Source organism: Aquarana catesbeiana, linkage group LG01 (genome assembly GCF_042186555.1).
Source record: "Aquarana catesbeiana isolate 2022-GZ linkage group LG01, ASM4218655v1, whole genome shotgun sequence".
Taxonomy (NCBI): Eukaryota; Metazoa; Chordata; class Amphibia; order Anura; family Ranidae; genus Aquarana; species Aquarana catesbeiana.
The window spans coordinates 384,862,528-384,882,680 of NC_133324.1; the positions used below are offsets into that span (position 1 = coordinate 384,862,528).

Sequence of the window (20,153 nt, forward strand, 5' to 3'; positions counted from 1 at the left end):
CAAATTTACACTGTTATACAAGGTGTACACTCACTACTTTATATTGTAGCAACGTGTCATTTCTTCAGTGTTGTCACATGAAAATATATAATAAAATATTTACAAAAATTTTAAGATATTATAAAAATTTGTAAGATATTATATGTGAGGCATATGTCTTTATTGCCAAAAGAAATAGGGTTAAACGATTCCCTTGCTATTGGGTATAGTTGAGTACTAGGGATTTTGCATGTTGTTTTTTATACACATTCCTTGCTAGTATTGAATTGACTGGCTGCCGTTTTCTTTTTATTATTGTCAAGACAACATTACATGTTGGTAATTGTACCTCAGAACTGCGCTATGATGGTAACTACACTCTGTGGATGGTTCAAGCCATCTTACATCCTTTTTTTTTTTTTTTTTTTGAGTTTTAAAATGTTTATTCGAAAAATATAACAGTTGTACAAAAATGCATAAAGCCCACATGAGGAGCTAGTGGAATATGAGGGAATCTCCAGCATTTATATAGAAGGTACAAAACAAGTAAAACAAGGGAATGAATAAGGTTAGATGGGTAAATTATTCCTAAATGACTCCGCATAAGGTCACCCCCAATCGCCCCACGCACCCCAAATGGGAGCCACCTTACATCCTATGCCCATTTAAGAAAAGCTATTTCCACATAGAAGACATTTTGATGAGGCGTTTACTCCATTTATCATATACCTTTAAAATTACTACATTTCAAAAACCCAACAGTTTATGCTATAAAAATCCTGTATAATAATAATAATAATAATGTTCAGCAATATGTTTTTTTTTTTTTGCTTCTGCGTGTCTCTGTAAGTGTATTTCTGAAAATCACTGGATTGGAATTGGTATATTCTAGTATTCCAGGTTCCATAAGACTGATTTACTACTATACTGTGAAAAGCTGTGTTGTGTGGTGACCTGAACTGCAGGGTCAGATTACTCATTTACAAAGTGGAATTAGTAGGAAGTGGGACACATTCCCTCCCTTTTACTAGTATAGATGGTACCCATTGTTTGAGTGTGAAAGCAGTAAACAGAGCAAAACCATTCCTAGATTTTATTATCAGAAGATCCAGCATGATTTACCATAAGAGTATCATGGATGTATCTTGTCTTAAATGTTTATTACAAATAATGATTTATATGAGATATGCATTTATATACATTGGACAACAAAGATTTTGTTTCATGAACACTTTTTGGTGTGTCTTTTTCTGGCTGCTTCTCCCAAAAATAACCCGTAGTTAACCTATCACATACCATTTTAAAGGAATCTTCTATTTTTGCAATTTGCAATACCTGTTGGCTATGCTGCACACATGAATGAAACATATGAAAACATGGAACTGTTGTTGAAGCACATCCAGTACACCAAGTATGACTGGAATATCTGTCTAGATTCCAGTCGTACTTGGTGTACTGGATGTGTTTCAACAACCGTTCCATGTTTTTGTATGTTTCATACAAAAACATGGAACATCAAAAAAGCAGTGGCTCTGCTGCTTGTAATGCAGCTTGAATATACCAAGTACTGTTGTCACATATGTGAATCAGACAGCTGTGCAAAAGAGTTGCATTACTTTAAAAAGTAATGGCCACTCTGAAAGAATTTGGTACTAGGACAGAAAAATGTAGCACATGAACCACTTGTTGATTTGACAAAGATATGTTTGTCTCTGCTTCACATAAAAAGGAATGTAAAGGTTTCAATTGTTTCCAAGAATAATTGATGCCAAGATTAAGGAAGGCATTTTGGTTGGTCCACAGATCAGATACATCATTAATAAGCATTTTAAAGATCTGTTAGTGGTGCCAGAGAGAGTCATCCTAAAAGCATTGAAGGTTGTTGTTGATAATTTTCTTGGCAACTACAGAGCACCAAACTACATTTAGCTGGTTGACAAACCTCTTACAGCATACAGTGCGTGAAGTGCAACATGTCACTGAAGATTCATACTCTGTATTTACACTTATTTTTCTTTCCCAAAAGTCTACATGCAGTCAGTGGCGAACATGGTGAAAGGTTTCACTAGGACATTGCCACAATGGAAAAATATCAGGGAAACAGTAACCCATTTAAGTAGTATTAAAGCTTACATTTTTCAAATTAAAATAACAAACATCATACTTTCCTGCTCTGTGCAATGGTTTTGCACAGAGCAGCCCTGATCCTTGTCTTCTCAGGTCCCCTCCTGGCGCAACTGGCCCCTCCCCTTCCCCGAGTGCCCCCATAGCAAGCTGCTTTCTATGGGCGCTGTCACGTTCCTGGCCGAAGCTGAACTGACGAGAGGGCTTCCCCTTTACACCGCCTGTCCTGTTTCTACTGGAGCTGGTGACAGGATATAACAGGGAATGGAGTGGCATGGGTGCTTTTTAGGAAATCCTGGCTGGAGGAGCCTTGCAGCAAGTGCAAGGCAGCTGGCGGACTGATGAGCTGGCTGATGCAAAGACACAGCAGCAGGTGCGGAATCACTGGCAGCAAGCAGGCTGGCCAGCAGTAGGAAAAAACGATGGCGCTGCTGTAGCCAGACCAGAATGCAGTAGGGTGGAGGTGAGGGATGAAAAGGGGGGTAAAAGGACAGAGACAGGAGAGCCACTGCTCTAGTGCACAACGCTGGATCGAGATCGAGGTAAGTATACGGGAGGGGGTGATCCTTTGCAACAGGAGGTTTTTTACCTTAATGCAGAAGATGCATTAAGGTAAAAGCCTTAAGACCCCTTTTATACTGGCACCGCTCTGTGTCAGCGGTAAAGCGCTGCTAGTTTTAGATGCGCTTTACCATTGTTTTAGCGCCGCTTTTCGGCCGCTAGCAGGGCGCTTTTAACCCCCGCTAGCGGCCGAAGAAAGGGTTAAATGCGCCCAAAAAGCACCGCTGTCGAAGAGCTTTGCAGGCGCTTCGGCAGCGGTGCCCATTCATTTTAATGGGCAGGGGTGGTGGAAGAACAGTGAATACACCGCTCCTAAACCGCTCCAAAGATGTGCAGCTTGCAGGACATTTTCTTACGTCCTGCAAACGCACTACCCCAGTGTGAAAGCACTTGGACTCTCACACTGGGACTGCAGAGGAGGCGTTTTACAGGCACTTTACAGGTGCTGTTTTTAGCCCTTTAGCACCTGAAAAACGCCTTCGGTGTGAAAGGGCACTGCAGCAAGATGCACCAGACACTGATTCAAAAATAAATTCAGCAGCAAAACACTTTTAGTCCTCTTGAACTCATGTAGCATGTCAGAAACATTATGCAATTGAACAGACTATAGTTAAAGATAATTTCATATTTATTAAGGTTCCTATGTGATAGTCATTCTGAAATTATATTTTTGTTCAGTTTGAAGGGGTCTATCATAATCACCAAACATTTTTGTGGAAGCAAAACTTTTGAAAAAACTTGTTGTCCAGTGAAACTAAAAAAATATAAACTATATTAAAGGGGTTGTAAAGATAAAAATTTTTTCACCTTAATGCATTCTATGCATTAAGGTGAAAAAACTTTTGACAGTACCGCCGCCCCCAGCCCCCCCGTTTTACTTACCTGACGCCTCGAATCTTCGCTGCTCGTCCTCATTGCAGCTCAGCCTGGTCGCTGATTGGCTGCAGTGGATGGATTGAAAGCAGCGCAGCCATTGGCTCGCGCTGCTGTCAATCACATCCGATGACGCGGCGCGCCGGGGGGCGGGGCCGAGTGATACAGCGAGCGGCTATAGCCGCCGGCTGTATCACGGGAGCGCGCCCGCAAGCACTCACCACCATGCGAGGGAGCTCGCATTAAGGTGGTAAATGCTTGCGGGGAGGAGCTGAAACAGCCGCCGAGGGACCCCAGAAGACCAGGTTCGGGGCCACTCTGTGCAGAACGAGCTGCACAGTGAAGGTAAGTATGATATGTTTGTTATTTTAAATAAAAAAAAAAATTACCTTTACAACCCCTTTAACTAGGAAAAAAATAACATAGCTCAAGGAATGTTAATTGTCCGTAAAAAATGTTGAAACACTTTTCAGACTAAAAAAAAGGGGAAGTGGGACTTTAAATGAGGTGCGGACCATACAGTAGATATATAATGAATGTATTAGATTTACATACACAGGTAGAATCGTAACACAGTACTGTATGGAGAGTGGTATTGTTGAGAGCAGATTTTTATTGATAACCTCATCAACAAATTATAAAGCAAATAATACATCTTTATAATGTTTTGAAATATACTTAATGATTACAGTATTTTATCCATTTAATAAAACCTGTTCATATTGGTCCAACTAAATCACACCACACTAGAACTTATGGGTGTACGGTAGGGAGCTGATTTGTAATATATCTCAATAAACAATATAATGTCAATTCATAATTAGAAAAATTCATGTATAATCTATAAAATCAAACATAGAAACGCATGGTTAGATAAGAAATTTGACTCCAGAAGGCTCAACACATTTCATGGAGTATATTTTACTTCCTCAGAAGCAGATGTAAATTGGCATATCTAAAAATGATATAAAAATAATATAGTCTTGCAACTGACTCAAGTAAAGAAAGGGAAGAGTGGAAAATGAAAAAGTCCACAAATAATGGGACATAATGCCCTAGTTTACCCACAAATCAGCTCGCTAATCGACACGTGATATTGGACTGTAAGCTCGTGTGGGAGCGTCTGCAATGGGAGCTGAGGGAATACTGCCTGTGAACTCCACGGCACAAAAAAGAGGATCTCTGAAACAGTGCGGATCTCCATTTCTCCCCCTTTTTAGTATTAATCCAGGGATGGAGATGCGCAACCACAGTTTGATTCTATATATTACACATGTATTTTTCTAATTATGAATTGACATTATATTGTTTATTGAGATGTATTACAAATCAGCTCCCTATCGTACACCCATACGTTCTAGTGTGGTGTGATTTAGTTGAACCAATATGAACAGGTTTTAATAAATAGATGGAATACTTTAATCATTAAGTATATTTCACAACATTATAATCGTGTATTATTTGTTTTATAATTTGTTGATGATATTATCAATAAAAATCTTCTCTCAACAATGTTAAGGTTCTACCTGTGTATGTATATCTAATACTTTCATTATATATCTACTGTATGGTCCGCACCTCATTTAAAGTCCCACTTCCCCTTCTTCTGTTATATTATACATAGGGATGGAGGCACAATGGCTCTACGCACATGGGCCTCATCTAAAGTCCCAAAATTTCTCCCCCTTTTTAGTATTGTTCGTTTTTTGTTTATTGATAGTAGTGTCCTTGCATGCAGTACTTTTTTTCAGCTCACACCATCGCAATTCTGTGGGGTGAACTGACATGATCAGAAACAGGGTATTTTGCTTTGGTGGGTCTGCACTTCAGATAGCTGATAATAACAAACATACTTATTAGACCATGCATCTTATCTCCAAGCATAGGCATGAAAACGTTGAAACATTGATCTGCACAATTATGGGTCCAGAAATGTGTGCAAAGGCAAACAGTCCAATAAAGTTAGAGAGGGTTCACCAAAACCACAACATTCACTTTAATCTCTATGTTTGTTTGTTTTGTTTTTTTCATTTTTTTAATGTTGTGAGATAAAATTAAAGATTACTCCTACTCAGTTATATGTTTTACACCTTTACTTATTTTAAATTTTAAAACATCTTGGAAACTGATCAGCTACATTATGTGACCAGAAAAACATGGCCTGATATGGCAAATATTGCTAAAGTTATAGCATTTTCACTTCCTTTGTGAGTTTCAGTATAGAGGGTTTGATTTAAAGGGGTTGTAAACCTCTGTGGTTTTTCACCTCAATGCATTCTATGCATTGAGGTGAAAAACCTCTTGCAGTGCAGCAGCCCCCCAGTGCCCCAGTTTTACTTACCTGAACCCTCTTTTTCTCGCACCGGGGACGAGCACACCAGCTCTAGCAGGTGTCTCGTGTCCTGATTGGCTAGATTGATAGCAGCGCAGCCATTGGCTCCTGCTGCTGTCAATCAAATCCAATAACGTGGGTGCTGGGGGTGGGGCCGAGTCATACATTTGGTGGCTATGGACGCTGAATGTTGGACTCGGGAGTGCTTCTCCTAGAGGGTTATCTGATGCAGGGACAGTCGAGAGAGCCTCCGGGGGACTCCAGAAGAGGATGTTCGGGGCCACTCTGTGCAAAACGAGCTGCACAGTGGAGGTAAGTATGATGAGTTTGTTATTTAAAATAAAAAATAAAAAAAACCCCTTACAATCACTTTAATAATTAAATTAAATTCAGTTAAATTAAATTATATTAAGTTAAATTCCAAATCATATGCTAACAAAAATCCCTTTTTTTTTAATTTCACTTGCACGTGATTGGGTAGCCAAGAAAAAAAAATAGCTTCTTATTCAGTAAGCTAACAGAACATTTTCTACTCTTTTAGTTAATCATCCACTATATGTTCAAGTTCTTTATCCATTTGAGCAAAGGCTATAACTTATTGTTTGTTGGCATTTGTGTTTTTTTAGAATTTTCTTAATGACGTATTTTAAAACTACCTTAGACAAGGCATAGGTACAGATATGTTAACTATTCATTTGATACTACCATGTTTTACTCAATATTCCAGTTCTTAATGGAGACATTGATATTTAAATCTATTCCTTTAGATGACGTCACCAAGTGTTCTTTGCCTGCCTGTTCTAAATGTTACGAGAGTTGAATTCAGCTTCTACAGCGAAACACGATTTATATTGGAGGAGCTGGATATCCCTGAATCATACCTCACCTTCAAAGATGAAATAAACCTGCATAGGCTGAATGAGGAGGAAAAGTTATCAGTGACACTTGTTAACTTCAGTGCCTTCACCAGGTATTATATATGCAACCAGGAAAAAAAATCTAATTTGAATAAATATCAGCTGCATTCAAGTCTTTGCATTATTATCTACATTTTCTAAATAACCATCATATTTATGCTTTGATAAATAAAGTTAATTTTTGCAAAACAGTTTTTGTGAACATTCTCAGTTCCTTTAGTAAATAAGCTTCAGTGTATCTAAGAATTGCTTTAGATGCCAATATGATGCTTTCACGTATCCACCAATCAGTTGTTAAGAAAGTAATGAATACGCTACTAGTAGTGATACACCTGCAAATGTATGCAAGAATATTCTGTCGTTTTAAAGAATTGTACAGAATTAGTTATTAGAAGTAATTTTGCCAACTCATTTAGTGGTTCTTACCTTACCTAAGCCTGACATTTTAGCTAAAGATTTAGGGGACCAGAGGTCACCTGAGGTCTGACAGTACCTGCCTGTGAACTGAGCATAACACAAGGCAAGGGAATAGTTTTTCTTTAGATGTCCATACTGTAAATCTTGGCACAGGTTCAGAACAGAATACTATTGTGAAGGATAGATTTTACAGCATTAAAATTATTGACAGGTTAAGATTAGGAAGATGATTGGGTCAAGGGTTGAGGTTAGGTTAAATAAACCCAGTGACTCTGCTCACTAAGTGCAAAGTGACAACAACCCACCTATTGATATCTTCTGCTCACTTCTCTATGGTTCTCTTTGCCATTCAGACCTGAAAGTTCCAACTCTGTGTAAGCACCATGCCAGATGATGTTAGAGCTTAAACTCCTTTCTCCTTCTCATCAAGTGACAGTGTTATCAGATGGCAATTGGCCATTCTGGTGGAGCACTGCATCTTGGGAGGAGGTCACATGCTGCCTTAAAGCTATAAGCACCTGGTGTTTACCTAAAACTGATGGAACAATGGGGCAACAGGGGAGAGCACAGGAGGTGAGTAAAGTAGGCCATAGATGATGCCATTTTCTTTCCTGCAACCACAGGTTTCAGTGAAGAAAATCAATCAATTGCCGACAGTACTGCTGGTTGTACCCAAGTGGATCAATGGAATTACTTGGGTACAATCAGCCTGCTCATACATAGTTTAAATCTCAGCCGGTCCCTGCTGAATGGAGCCGAGATTCGAAGCATCTATGGCTGGCTTTAGAGAGAGTGGAGAGTTGTTCTAAAGAGGGAACCTGTTACTTTGAACTTAATGGGTAAAAAGACAGATTATCTTTCAGTGCTGAGGTCTATATATTAGTTATTATATATATATTTAGTTATTAGTTATTAGTTATTATATATATATTATTATATATATTAGTTTGGTTAAAGAGACCCCTCAGACTCCCCAGAGACCTCAGTTGGTCCACTCCAACAACCATTTTTTCCTTTGCACTGCCAACTTGTTTCCAGTGGCAGAGGATTCAGAAGGGTTGATTTACTAAAGTAAGTAGAGTATCTTCACTTAGCAAAGTGAACTTTGAGTTTAAGATTGAAAGTTAGTAGTTATTTTAAATATTGCGGGTTTACCTTTACCTTTTACCTAAAAATAGCGCCTGTATAGCACCTGAAAAAAGTGGCTCCATTCACTCCAGTGTGAAAGCCCTGGAGCGGTGCGCTGGCAGGGCATCATGAAAAGTCCTGCCAGCAGCTTCTTTGGAGCGGTGAACTCACTGCTCCTCCACCGCTGCTCCCCATTGAAATCAATGGGGCAGCGCTGCGATACTGCCAGCGGATTTAACTCCTTTTAGGCCACTAACAGGGCGGTTTTAACCCCCCGCTAGCGGCCTAAAAGGAGTTAAATAGCGCAGCTAAAACTATGGTAGAGCGGCGCTAAATATAGCGCCGCTTTACTGCCGACGCCCCCGAGGCTCGGTGTGAAAGCCGTCTTAATGTTAGGTTAAAACCTAGCTACAGACATGTCTTTGGTTTTGGATACAATAAGTAAAAAGCTTAAAATTCTGTTAAGTTTTTATTTCTGTTGGTGACGATATCGGGGAGATTTTCCCCCATATTAATGCCTTATTCTAGTACAGGCAATAACAGCAGTAGGAACATTGTGAGAAGCTTTAACCTTTGTTTGGATCGGTGTTCCAAAAAAAAATCGCATAACTTCCTGTTCTGGCAGACAGTGAGAAATAAATCTCCCCAACAGGTACACAGACATGGGTTCTAAATTTTTCACAAAAATTAAAATTTCATAAATCTCAAAATAAGATAAAACATTTTGGTTGGAGTTGGAAATGTGTTAAAGGAGAAGCATGGGATGGGTTAAATTGCATCTATTGCATTCATCACACATCAGCTAATCTTTTTTTTCCTACCTTCTTTAGTTTTTCCAGCATGTGCACTTGAACTTTCCTCCAGCTGCCAAAAACGGTCCATTTGCTGTTTGAAAAGTTCTTAGGGGGTGTGTACAACTTCAGAAACACACCAATACACCCCCTGCCTCTGTTCCCCCTCCCCTGAGAGACGTGGCTGTGCTGTGAACGAGCATGTTGGTCACATGGCTCTGTTTCCATAGTAATAGGACCTCAAACAGGAAACAGAAGCTTCTTTGATCAGATAGTAAACAGAATCTACTGCTGGGAGATCAGAGTTTCACAGAACAGAAGTTTCACTGGCTTGTCAGGATCTGGAGGTTGTTGGAGAGGGCTTCCTCCCCGATTTTAGTTGCATTCTCTCACCTGTCATTGCTCTGCTCCTCTCACTTCACACACACACACACACACACACACACACACACACACAGGCACTCAGAGCTCCTCCTCCCCACATACACACACTTATTACAGAATTATCTTACAAACAGCCTGGAATATGCACAGAGTACAGAGATACAGCCTAGAACTGCTCACTGTTTACAAGGACAAAGCCTTGATATGTACACTATATATACAAATAGCCTGGATGTGTGTGTAGACTGTATATATTTGCCTGCTATGCTTGCTGCAGCTCCCACATCAGAAAATCTGAGCAGAATACCATTCAGGGGATGATTGTATGGCATCACATGCTGTACAGAGTCATCACATGCTGTACAGAGTCATCACATGCCATACAGAGTCATCACATGCCGTACAGAGTCATCACATGCCGTACAGAGTCATCACATGCCGTTCAGAGTCATCACATGCCGTTCAGAGTCATCACATGCCGTACAGAGTCATCACATGTTGTACAGAGCCATCACATGCCGTACAGAGTCATCACATGTTGTACAGAGCCATCACATGCCGTACAGAGTCATCACATGCCGTACGGTGTCATTACATGTTGTACAGAGCCATCACATTCCGTATAGAGTCATCACATGCCGTACAGAGCCATCACATGCCGTACAGAGTCATCACATGCCGTACAGTGTCATTACATGTTGTACAGAGCCATCACATGCCGTACAGTGTCATTACATGTTGTACAGAGCCATCACATGCCTACAGTGTCATTACATGTTGTACAAAGCCAACACATGCCGTACAGTGTCATTACATGTTGTACACAGCCATCACATGCCGTACAGTGTCATTATATGTTGTATAGAGCCATCACATGCCGTACAGTGTCATTACATGTTGTACAAAGCCATCACATGCCGTACAGTGTCATTACATGTTGTACAGAACCATCACATGCTGTACAGTGTCATTACATGTTGTACAGAGCCATAACATGCTGTACAGTGTCACCACATGCTATACAGAGCCATACAGGGCCATCACATACTGTACAGAGCCATCACATGCCGTACAGAGCCATCACATGCCATACAGAGCCATCACATGCCGTACAGAGTCATCACATGCTGTACAGTGCCACCACATGCTGTACAGTGCCACCACATGCCGTACAGAGTCATCACATGCTGTACATGAGCCATCACATGACGTACAGTGTCATTACATGTTGTACAGAGCCATCACATGCTGTACAGTGTCACCACATGCCATTCAGTACCACCACTTGCTATACAGAGCGATACAGAGCCATCACATGCCGTACAGAGCCATCACATGCCGTACAAAGTCATCACATGCCGTACAGAGTCATTACATGTTGTACAGAGCCATCACATGCCGTACAGAGTCATTACATGTTGTACAGAGACATCACATACTGTACAGAGCTATCACATGCCTTACAGTGTCATTACATGTTGTACAGGGCCATCACATGCCGTACAGTGTCATTACATGTTGTAAAGAGCCATCACATGCCATACAGTGTCACCACATGCCGTAGATGGCCACCACATGCCGTACATTGTCACCACATGCCGTACAGTGCCACCGCATGCTGTACAGAGTCATCACATGCTGTACAGTGCCACTACATGCCGTACAGTGCCACCACATGCCATACAGTACCACCACATGTTGTACAGAGTCATCACATGCCATACAGAGTCATCACATGCCGTACAGATTTATCACATGTAGTACAGAGTCATTATGTGTTGTACAGAGCCATCACATGCCGTAGAGTGTCATTACATGTTATTAAGAGCCATCACATGACGTACAGTGTCATTACATGTTGTACAGAGCCATCACATGCCGTACAATGTCACTGTGACAGACCTAGCCGGGAGAGAGACTTTTGGAGGGGACTGAATGCTAGCCTCTTGACAATCGATCGTGGGCCCTGGCATTTGGGGGAATGGTGCTCTTTGTGAGCTGTATGCCTGGGGACCCTTGATGTGGTATTACTGTGGATTCGGGTTCTGGTCCCCCAGCACACACAGACTCTGGGGACCCTGGATTTGCCATATTAGAAATAGTGGCTGATTCATAATGCTGGGACAGATACTGTTAGGAGATGCTGATGTCAATTCCAGCCACCTGTCTGTCTGTTGCCTGCTAGAATGTGTATTGTAAATAAGTCTCTAGTATGGGATCTAAGAGTCATTAGATCCCCATTGTTGTTTGTGTTAATTAACTCTGCTATTGTGATAATGTTGATTGGGTTTTCTGAGCTACAAGACGGCCAGTCTGGCCTAAAGGTCATGTTTGAGTCATCTAGGCTGTCTAAAGGGATTAGTTAATTAGCCCATGTTAATTAGGTTTCTGGTCACAGGTGTATGTTCAGAGTAATATGAGCATGTTGCGATCTGCAATCTGATTCTATAGCCGCAGAGGAGTGTCGGGAGAGTGGAACCAAGCGAGCAGGGGCTCGTTACATTGGTTGGCAGCCGTGAGATTTGCTCTCAAGTTACTGGGACACTCCAAACCAGCCTGCAGGAGAGCCACGCTGAAAGACTTACTTGAGAGCCGTGGAGGAAATGGTGGGATCGTGCTTCCTTGCCGTGAACACATCCAAACCATCACCTGGATCCAAGGTTCAGATAGCAGGAGAGGTACAGATACCAGCCACCATGGAAGAGGAATTCAGAAGGAGGTTGCGAGAGATGCAGATACAGCACAGAGGACCAGTATCAGAGCAGGTCCTGCTAGGATGGTTTGATTCTATCCGCTGCGAACTCTGGAAGGAAGCGCTAGCCCGTGAGCAGCGACACCAGTGAAAAGTTCTCCCCTCCATCCATGTAAGGTACTGGTCGCAGTATGAAGTGCGAATGCTGTTATTGGGGGAACAGCCGAACCAAGAGTGCACAGCTGAGTTAAGCAGGCTGATCCGGGCAGAAATGCGGTTGGACGAGAGCTACAGAGCCCTCCAGTGGTATGTAGCCCAAGTGTGCCCGTGGACAGTGGATAACAGCCCCACGGAAGGCTTTAACTATGATGGCCTGGGATTGTTGTACTGGAGGCTGCCCGAGGACCCTGACTTTGGGAGTGATCGGGAGTGGCGTTTGGAGAAAATAATGGAGCACAGAGAGCGAAGACTGAATGTCTCGGAAGTGCACTGGGCACAGGAAGATTTGGAGTTTCTGGCCGTTCAGGAATGGGAGCTTGAAATGGCCTACAGACAGCTGCTAGATTCTGCTCAGCAGCAGGGTGGGGCTCCCTTTGCCTGGGACTATCAGGAAATACCAGTTGACAACTCTGAAATCCTGGCTGAAGAGTTGACAATGTGGTAGAGTAACAGTGTGCTTTGCCAACCTGCCCCTGCAGCTATGGAGGCGGAGGTCTTATGGCGGATGCAGCAAGTGCTGACTGACCTTGATGAACCTGTTTCTGCATTGGATGATCTTGGATGGAGGAATGTGCCTGTCCATCAGAATGCCAGATAATCGGCAGTGAAAAATCTGGAGAGCGCTATCCCCAAAGCTGAAGTGCTGACAACAGGGCAGAGCTCTGCTAACCTCTGCCCAGCACTGATAGCATCTTCTGGGTTCCACGGAGAGGAGATGGTGAACTTTTATCCCCAGACACCAGTTGCAGAGACAGGGGATTTGATAGACTTTTCTGCTGAGGAAGAACAACCCGGTGAGCTTCCAGCAGAAGAAGAGCTGTTATTAGGGCCAAACTTCACTGTGCTCTGCCCAGCACCAACAGAAGTATCTGTGAAGTTACAAGGAACTTCCCCAGCTGAAGTGCTGGCAACAGGACAGAGGGTCCAAGATCTCTGCCCTACACCTGCGGCGGTTCCGGAGGCTCAGGGTGAGAAGGAGGTGGTCACTTCCCAGCAGCAGATCAGGATACAGGGGGAGAAGGGAGAGGAGGTGTTCGTCGTCCCTCCCCAACAGTTGGCCAGGGTGGAGAAAGTGGTCTTTCCTCCCCAGCAAAGATCCGTGCACCTGGGAGACAGTACCACAGACATATCGTCCCAACATCCAGATGAGGGAATGGAAAAGGAAGCAGCCGGCTCACCTCCCCAATGGCAGCTACACAGTTTGGGAGTGGAGGAAGCCAGCCTCCTGCCCCAACGGTTAGCTGGAGCGGAGGATGCGGAGTCCCCAGCAGAAGTGCTGGCAACAGGGCAGAGTGCTACCAACCTCTGCCCAGCACCGGTGACAACTACAGAGTTCCAGGGAGGCGGGGCAGTCGGCCTCCCTCCCCAACAATTAGCCGGAGCAGATGGTGTGGGGTTTCCAGCAGAAGGGCCGGCAACAGGGCCGAGTACTGCTGGCCTCTGCCGTCAACTAACAGAGGATGGATTTCCTGTGAAGGTGAATGGGACTTCAGTTTCCACCTGTATACCCCAGGGATGCTGGGCAGTCGGCCCAGATCCCTAACAGCATGATGGAGTGAGCCCAGACACCCTGTCTTCTCTCCAGCAGCAGAAAGGACTCCAGGGAGAAGGGCCAGTCCAGGCCTCTCCCCAGCGGCAGATATGTTCTCTGAGAGAAGCAGAGGTTGGCTGGGTGAGTAATGCTTTGTTTGGAACAATTTGGGGTACTGTGTGGGTACAGGCATTAGAGGACTGGAACTTCTGACTAACTTCGGAGTCAACCCGTCTGGGGTCTCCTCCTGTGTTAGTCTCCTGCCGAAAGGGGAGACATGTGACAGACCTAGCCGGGAGAGAGACTTTTGGAGGGGACTGAATGCTAGCCTCTTGCCGTTCGATCGTGGGCCCTGGCATTTGGGGGAATGGTGCTCTTTTTGAGCTGTATGCCTGGGGACCCTTGAGGTGGTATTACTGTGGATTCGGGTCCTGGTCCCCCAGGACACACAGACTCTGGGGACCCTGGATTTGCCATATTAGAAATACTGGCTGATTCATAATGCTGGGACAAATACTGTTAAGAGATGCTGATGTCCAACCACCTGTCTGTCGCCTGCTAGAATGTGTATTGTAAATAAGTCTCTAGTATGGGATCTAAGAGTCATTAGATCCCATTGTTGTTTGTGTTAAACTGGATTAGAACGGTACATAGCTGTAGTTCTAGTCCCGGAGCATCGGATTACCGAACCATCAGATGTTGCGATCTGCAATCTGATTCTATAGCCGCAGAGGAGTGTCGGGAGAGTGGAACCGAGCAAGCAGGGGCTCGTTACAGTCACCACATGCTAATCAGTGCCACCACATGCCGTACAGAGCCATCACATGCCGTACAGAGTCATTACATGTTGTATAGAGCAATCACATGCCGTACAGAGCCATCACATGCCATACAGAGTCATCACATGCCGTACAAAGTCATTACATGTTGTACAGAGCCATCACATGCCGTACAGTGTCATTACATGTTGTACAGAGCCATTACATGCCGAACAGTGTCACCGCATACTATACAGTGCCACCTCATGCCGTACAGAGCCATCACATGCTGTACAGAGCCATCACATGACGTACAGAGTCATCACATGCCATACAGTGTCATTACATGTTGTACAGAGCCATCACATGACATACAGTGTCATTACATGTTGTACAGAGCCATCACATGACGTGCAGTGTCATTACATGTTGTACAGAGCCATCACATGCCATGCAGTGTCACCACATGCCATTCAGTGCCACCACATGCCATACAGAGCCATACAGAGCCATCACATGCCGTGCAGAGTCATTACATGTTGTACAGAGCCATAACATGCCTGTGATGGCTCTGTAGGGCATGTTATGACTCTGTATGGCTCTGTACAACATGTAATGACTCTGTACGGCATGTGATGGCTCTGTATGGCATGTGGTGGCACTGAATGGCATGTGGTGACACTGCACGGCATGTGATGGCCCTGTATGGCATGTGATGGCTCTGTATGACATGTGATGGCTCTGTATGACATGCGATGGCTCTGTACGGCATGTGATGGATCTATACGGCATGTGATGGATCTATACGGCATGTGATGACTCTGTACGGCATATGATGACTCTGTACGGCATGTGATGACTCTGTACCTATCAGCTTAGAATTGATTTCAACAGGCAACTCTCCATTCGAGGATGCATCAACATGGCCAAATACTTGTATATTTGTGCAGCTGCATGAATACACCATGTAATACAGCCCCAGATAGCATTACAAATGTAAGGGGGCTGTAATCCTGCAATACTCTATTTACAATGAAGGGAAGATTATTGCTATAGGGGTACTAGGTAATACACCAATTATGGGTGAGCAAAGCTCTGTCCATGTCTGAGGAGCTCTGGGCTTCAGTATGAAAATACAAGTAGATGTGAATGGAAGGTTTCATTGTCTCATATAAAAATCCAGATAGTCAATAAAAGGATTCATTCACAATGTTAGCTCTGATTTTATTTCATTTTACTATACCAGTAATGCATGGAATGCCTGTGTGCTGTCACATCCATATGTGTATTCTGCTTTAAAAATATATTGTTTTCACTCTGGTAGTAATATGTAGAGGACATTTACATACACAGCAGTATCAGTGACTTCTCCTACATTAGTCACTGAAGTGCTGATATCTCTGCTGGATTCCTCTGACGATCGGAACAGGCTGCAGAGGAGGAGAGAGAAGGGAGGAGGGAGCAACTACGCTCTGTGAAGTCTCGGGAGAGAGTAGAGAGCCGACATCAATCAAGCAAGATGACAGGAAAGTGGGTGGATCCAGACTCCAGAGCCAGACCATTGTCGGTATTACACTGTATGAAAGTCTGTAGCCCCTCCCACAGGTATTTAGCTTAATTTTAACAGAATGGGGGCACTTCTGAGAGGGCTGGAAAGATTTTTAGATATTAGCAGCTCACATAGAGTAGATGTAAGCAAAAAAAAAAGGAAACCCATACATCTCTTTTAAGCGAATTTCAAGATAAGTTAAGTGCCTAATTTGAGTGCTAGGGTTTAAGGTAATTGTTAAGGGTTAATTTGAATGAGTTAATGCATAAGGTTAGAAAAAAGGGATAGGAATAAGTACTAGGATGAGGTTGAGTATGGATAGGTTAAAGGGAAGAAACACAGTTGCTAACAATTTTTTACATGATTGTTTTTCAGAGCATATTACAGGAAGTCCCCGAGTTACGAACACAATAGGGACTGTAGGTTTGTTCGTAAGTCACAACACTGCATTTGTAAGTGTAACTTCCGGTCGGAACACTGCATTCGTAAGTGTAACGTCCACCTGTGCATGGATGTGGGATGTTCCTGGCGCTTGTTATGTTATCTGGGGCTCTTCTGGCCATGCAGTACATGTAGTACTGCAGTATGGGATGTGTCCGGAGGTATCCAGGACCAGCGTGGAGCACAAGTGGCTGGCATTTGAGGCCGTTCGTAAGTAGGAGTCGTTCGTAACTCGGTGACTGCCTGTATCTATCTATTTACAAAATATGTCTAACATTCTAAAATAGCTAATGATTTTGCTTTAGGATATTTTTCTTGTCATTCATAGTGAAGATGAAAATTTGGCATCATCAATTGTGAAAATCATCAATCCAGGAAAGAGATTTGATGGTGATCAGGGGATCCATGACTCATCTTCTGCCTTTGTTGCAAGAGAGATTCTGCAGGAGGCACCTGAATTAGTTACTTGCCAGCTGGCTCATCTTCTTAGAGGTGAGTGATTTATTTTGACTAGGGATGTGCAAATCTGTCCAGATCCAATTTGAAGGGGGTTCATTGAATCCTGTTTGAAACTCAAGAAACTTGAATGCAACTGCAAATCCCATTGAAGTCTATGGGGCTGTATCTTGATCGTAAATTCTGGCCATTTTCAAGGCTAGTAGGTAAGCTAGGCATCACCATAGGGAACATTTAACATACAAAATATTTTTTTTAAATACCCTGAGGCAGGGAGAGGGTCCTTTTAATGTGACTTTTGGCCAATATGGAAGAAACTACAACCCTTTAAATTTCATTCTTTGAAGATGCATTTAAGTATGTCATTGCTGTGTGTTAGAAATATCTTATTAACTGATGACTTTGTATATACATGCATTCCAATTTCATTTTCATTTTGCACTTCATGAAAATTTTAGACAAAAAAAAATAAGTCTTCAAAAGACTCACTATGCCTCTTAGAAAATACCTTGGAGTGTTTGTTTTCCAAAATGTGGTCATTTTGTGGATGTTTCCACTTTCCTGTTGCTCCAGGGCCTCCAAAAATGTGATAGGTAGTCAGAAAATTAGAAGCGTAATTTATGCCCCTAGAATTCCTTGGGCCTCTCTATGTGGTTAGGCTATGAAAAGGCTCAAACACATGGTAACCCCATATGCAAGAGGAGTAGCAGAATGTTTTTTGGGGGGAATTCTAAGTATACCTATTATGTGTGTTAGAAATATCTTATTAATTGACAACTCTGTGTAAAAAAAAATATATTTTAATTTTCTTTTTTCTTCATTTTCTAAAAACTTGTGGCAAAAATTACATCTTTAAAAGATTTACTATGCCTTTCAGAAACTATGGTTTGCTTTTTTAAAATGTAGTAATTTTGTGTGTGTTTCTCCTGTGCTAGCACTTCAGGGACTTTTGATAGGTAGTCAAAAAGAAATCTGATAAGTAGTCAGGAAATTAGATGCATAATTGATTGAAAGCCCAATGGTTCTCCTTGGATTTTGGGCCAATGCATACTTGAGAGGTGTAGTGAAATTTGTTTTGGGATGTATTTGTAAGTGTGCCTATGCTGTGTGAAAAAAAACTTTTTGTTCAATTTCCTTATTTTCCAAAAAATTGTTGCAAAAAATTGCAACTTCAAAAAACTCACCATGCCTCTTACTAAATACCTTGGACTGTCTACTTTTCAAAAAGAGGTCATTTGGGGGGTATTTGTACTGGCATTTTGGGGCCTCAACATATGAGATAGGCAGTCAGTACATGAAGATTGTTCAATTTTCAAATGATATGTATATCATAGTTTGGAGATGATATTGACTAAATAATGTATACTGATTTGGGTTATTTTTACCAAAGAAATATATCAGAATACATTTTGGCCTAACTTTATAAAAAACTGTTTTTTTCTTTAAAATGTCTTTTTTCCCTTACAGTGGAAAAGAATCACCTCCCTTTTAAATAATCATATTTTGTTGCTTTACAGCCTGAAATGAAAATAGACACAGTTCATCAGTTGATAGTACAACTGATAAAATCTTAGTGAAAGATATAACACCAAAATATCAGAATAAAAAAAATAAATAAAAATAAAAACAGAATCACTGATTTGGAAAAAGGATCATCCCCTTGTGTCAGTATTTTATTGAACTACCTTTTGCTTTAACTACGGGCTTTAGTCTGTTGGGCTATGTCTTTGCTAAATTTGCACATCTAGACTTTGCAGTATTTTCCCACTCTTTTTTGCAGAACTGCTCAAGTTCAGTTAAATTTGATGGGGACCGTTTGTGGACTGTAGTCATTCCACAGATTTTCTATGGGGTTTACAGTAAATCTGGGCTCTGACTAGGCCATGCAAGGACATTCCCCTTTTTCTCCTTCAACCACGGTGTGGTAATTTTTGCTGTGTGCTTCGGGTCATTGTCATGATGGAAGGAAATTCTTCTTCCCATTGACAATTTTCTGGCAGAGGGCAGCAGATTTCTCTCAAGAATTTGATGATATTTTTCCCCATCCATTTTTCCTTTTATCCTGACAAGTGCTCCAGTCCCTGCTGTAGAGAAACATCCCCATAACAGTATATTACCACCTCTGTGTTTTACTGTCGAAATGGTGTTATTTGGATGGGGAGCTGTATTGGATTTCTGCCAGACATACCATTTGGCGTTGAAGCCAAATAATTAAATTTTAGTCTCATCTGACTATAACACCTTTTTGCATGTGGCCTCAGAATGTTCAAGGTGCATTTTGGCAAAGCCCAGTCTTGACTGCATGTGGTTTTCTTGAGGAGTGGCTTTTTTTCTTGAAACCCTCGCACACAAGCCACATTTGTGGAGAATTTTTGATATTGTTGTCACATGCACACACCTCTCTTTGTCATAAAAACTGCTTAAGAGCTGCAGGCCTCTTGCTGTAGGATGTTTTTGACAAGTCCTCTGGTGTAGATATACAGTTGTGCTCATAAGTTTACATTTTTCAGAAAATATGAATGATAACACAAAAACATTTCTTTCACTCATGGTTAGTGTTTGGGTGAAACCATTTATTATCAATCAACGGTGTTTACTGTTTTTAAATCGTAATGGCAACAGAAATTACCCAAATGACCCTGATCAAAAGTTTACATACCCAGGTGATTTTGGCCTGATAACATGCACACAAGTTGACAAAAAGGGGTTTGAATGGCTATTAAAGGTAACCATCCTCACCTGTGATCTGTTTGCTTGTAATTAGTGTGTGTGTGTAAATGGTCAATGCGTTTCTGGACTCCTGACAGACCCTTGCATCCATCATCCAGTGCTGCACGTTTCTGAAATCTGAGTCATGGGGAAAGCAAAAGAATTGTCAGAGGATCTGTGGGAAAAGGTAGTTGAACTGTATAAAACAGGAAAGGGATATAAAAAGATATCCAAAGAATTGAGAATGCCAATCTGCAGTGTTCAAACTTTAATCAAGAAGTGTTCTGTTGAA

At 42.1% G+C, this 20,153-nt stretch overlaps 1 protein-coding gene across 15 annotated transcripts in view; it reads left to right on the forward strand.

Moving 5' to 3' along the window:
• The window catches only part of PRUNE2 (prune homolog 2 with BCH domain), a 446,654-nt gene that overhangs the window by 116,285 nt on the left and 310,216 nt on the right, over window positions 1-20,153 (forward strand). For all 15 annotated transcript variants that reach the window (XR_012245008.1, XR_012245007.1, XR_012245012.1 and 12 more), the window contains exons 3-4: window positions 6,637-6,839; window positions 17,025-17,188. Coding sequence is in view for 10 of the 15 variants with exons in the window: in XM_073634004.1 (XP_073490105.1) it covers window positions 6,637-6,839; window positions 17,025-17,188 (367 nt within the window). In the remaining 5 variants the exon portion in view is untranslated. The remainder of the gene's footprint in view (window positions 1-6,636; window positions 6,840-17,024; window positions 17,189-20,153) is intronic.